This window comes from Diachasma alloeum, unplaced genomic scaffold, assembly GCF_001412515.2.
Source record: "Diachasma alloeum isolate Michigan unplaced genomic scaffold, Dall2.0 Dall_scaffold_00208, whole genome shotgun sequence".
NCBI classification, from domain to species: Eukaryota; Metazoa; Arthropoda; class Insecta; order Hymenoptera; family Braconidae; genus Diachasma; species Diachasma alloeum.
This window is the reverse complement of record NW_021680373.1, coordinates 1,471,025-1,472,096: the sequence shown is the minus strand read 5'-3', so window position 1 is coordinate 1,472,096 and position 1,072 is coordinate 1,471,025. Positions and strand designations below refer to the sequence as shown.

The following is a 1,072-nucleotide window of genomic DNA, read 5'->3' as shown; positions in this document are numbered from 1 at the left end:
ACTCGCGAAAAATATATTCCCCATTCATTAGCCCCCGGTTCTATTTTCCTCCAATTTTTCTCTCTCCACAATTCCCGCCGCCTCCTCCATCTGAATAAAAAATTCAGTGTCCCCGAAGTCACGTCTCAATTAAAACGGAATAGAGTTATCAAGTTGCAGCGAGAGGATGAAAGCGGCGCGGGGAATGGAGAGTAGGGGGTTGTCGTGATAACAGAGACAAGCGTATGGAGACAGAAGGATGGAGTCCACACGTTGGATTGAATTCGCATCTCCATCGAGTGCGAGTCACCCCCCAAAGGAGACGAAACGCCAGGAGAAGGTAGTTTTGACGTTATTTTGATATCGAGGCATTACACTACAGAGTTCCCCCCCTCACCCGCAGCGCCCCCCCCTCCCCTCCCCTCCCCTGAGGTTGACGTCTCCCGACGCTTGCGCGAATGCCGACGCGCGTTCTACCACTGGAAGTGAAATTGATTCTGCGCGAAGACCGGGGAAAAGCCGGATTCATCGAACGTATACTAGCGCGACGACTACAACGACGACAGACGAGAGAGCGAGAGGTCTAAACACGAGGGAGACGAGTCAATCGGTGATAGAGGGGAAGGGGCGGGGGGCGGGGGCGGTTGAATACGACTGGAGGGGGTGGATGGAGCTGGGGGGAAGGTATCAACCAGCATTCGGGTCCTTGTGCTCTCGGTATTACGTAAGGGGATGTTGCCGCGCGAGGATCACTCAGTGGTGCCATAGACCTCGACGCGGGTTTGTCCGGTGAGCCGGGTTTGACGATATCACAAGCGTCTAGTCATGCGAGACGGTGTGCTTTATTTATTGAGACTGATACGTGGTGCTGGGAGGGACTGTCGCCCTTGAGGAGGAAATCGGGATTATTTGTCTGGTGTTTGTGGCGAGTTGTGAGGGGTTCGTTGAGAGAGAACGAGAGGTAAACACAGATGGAACTGCGACTCGTGCTGCTTGCACACATCGTCGGTGAGTGGATGACATTCTCTGCGTTTGCACCGGGAGGTGCAGGTGAAAACGGTTTTTTTTTTTTTTTTTTTTTTTTTTTTTTTTT

At 52.4% G+C, this 1,072-nt stretch overlaps 1 protein-coding gene across 1 annotated transcript in view; it reads left to right on the top strand.

The window, feature by feature from the left end:
• The first annotated feature begins 687 nt into the window (after positions 1-687).
• The window catches only part of LOC107036261, an 18,214-nt gene continuing 17,829 nt past the window's right edge, over positions 688-1,072 (top strand). Inside the window, exon 1 of the mRNA XM_015254073.2 lies at positions 688-987. Within this exon, the coding sequence (XP_015109559.1) occupies positions 951-987 (37 nt within the window). The 5' untranslated portion in view covers positions 688-950. The remainder of the gene's footprint in view (positions 988-1,072) is intronic.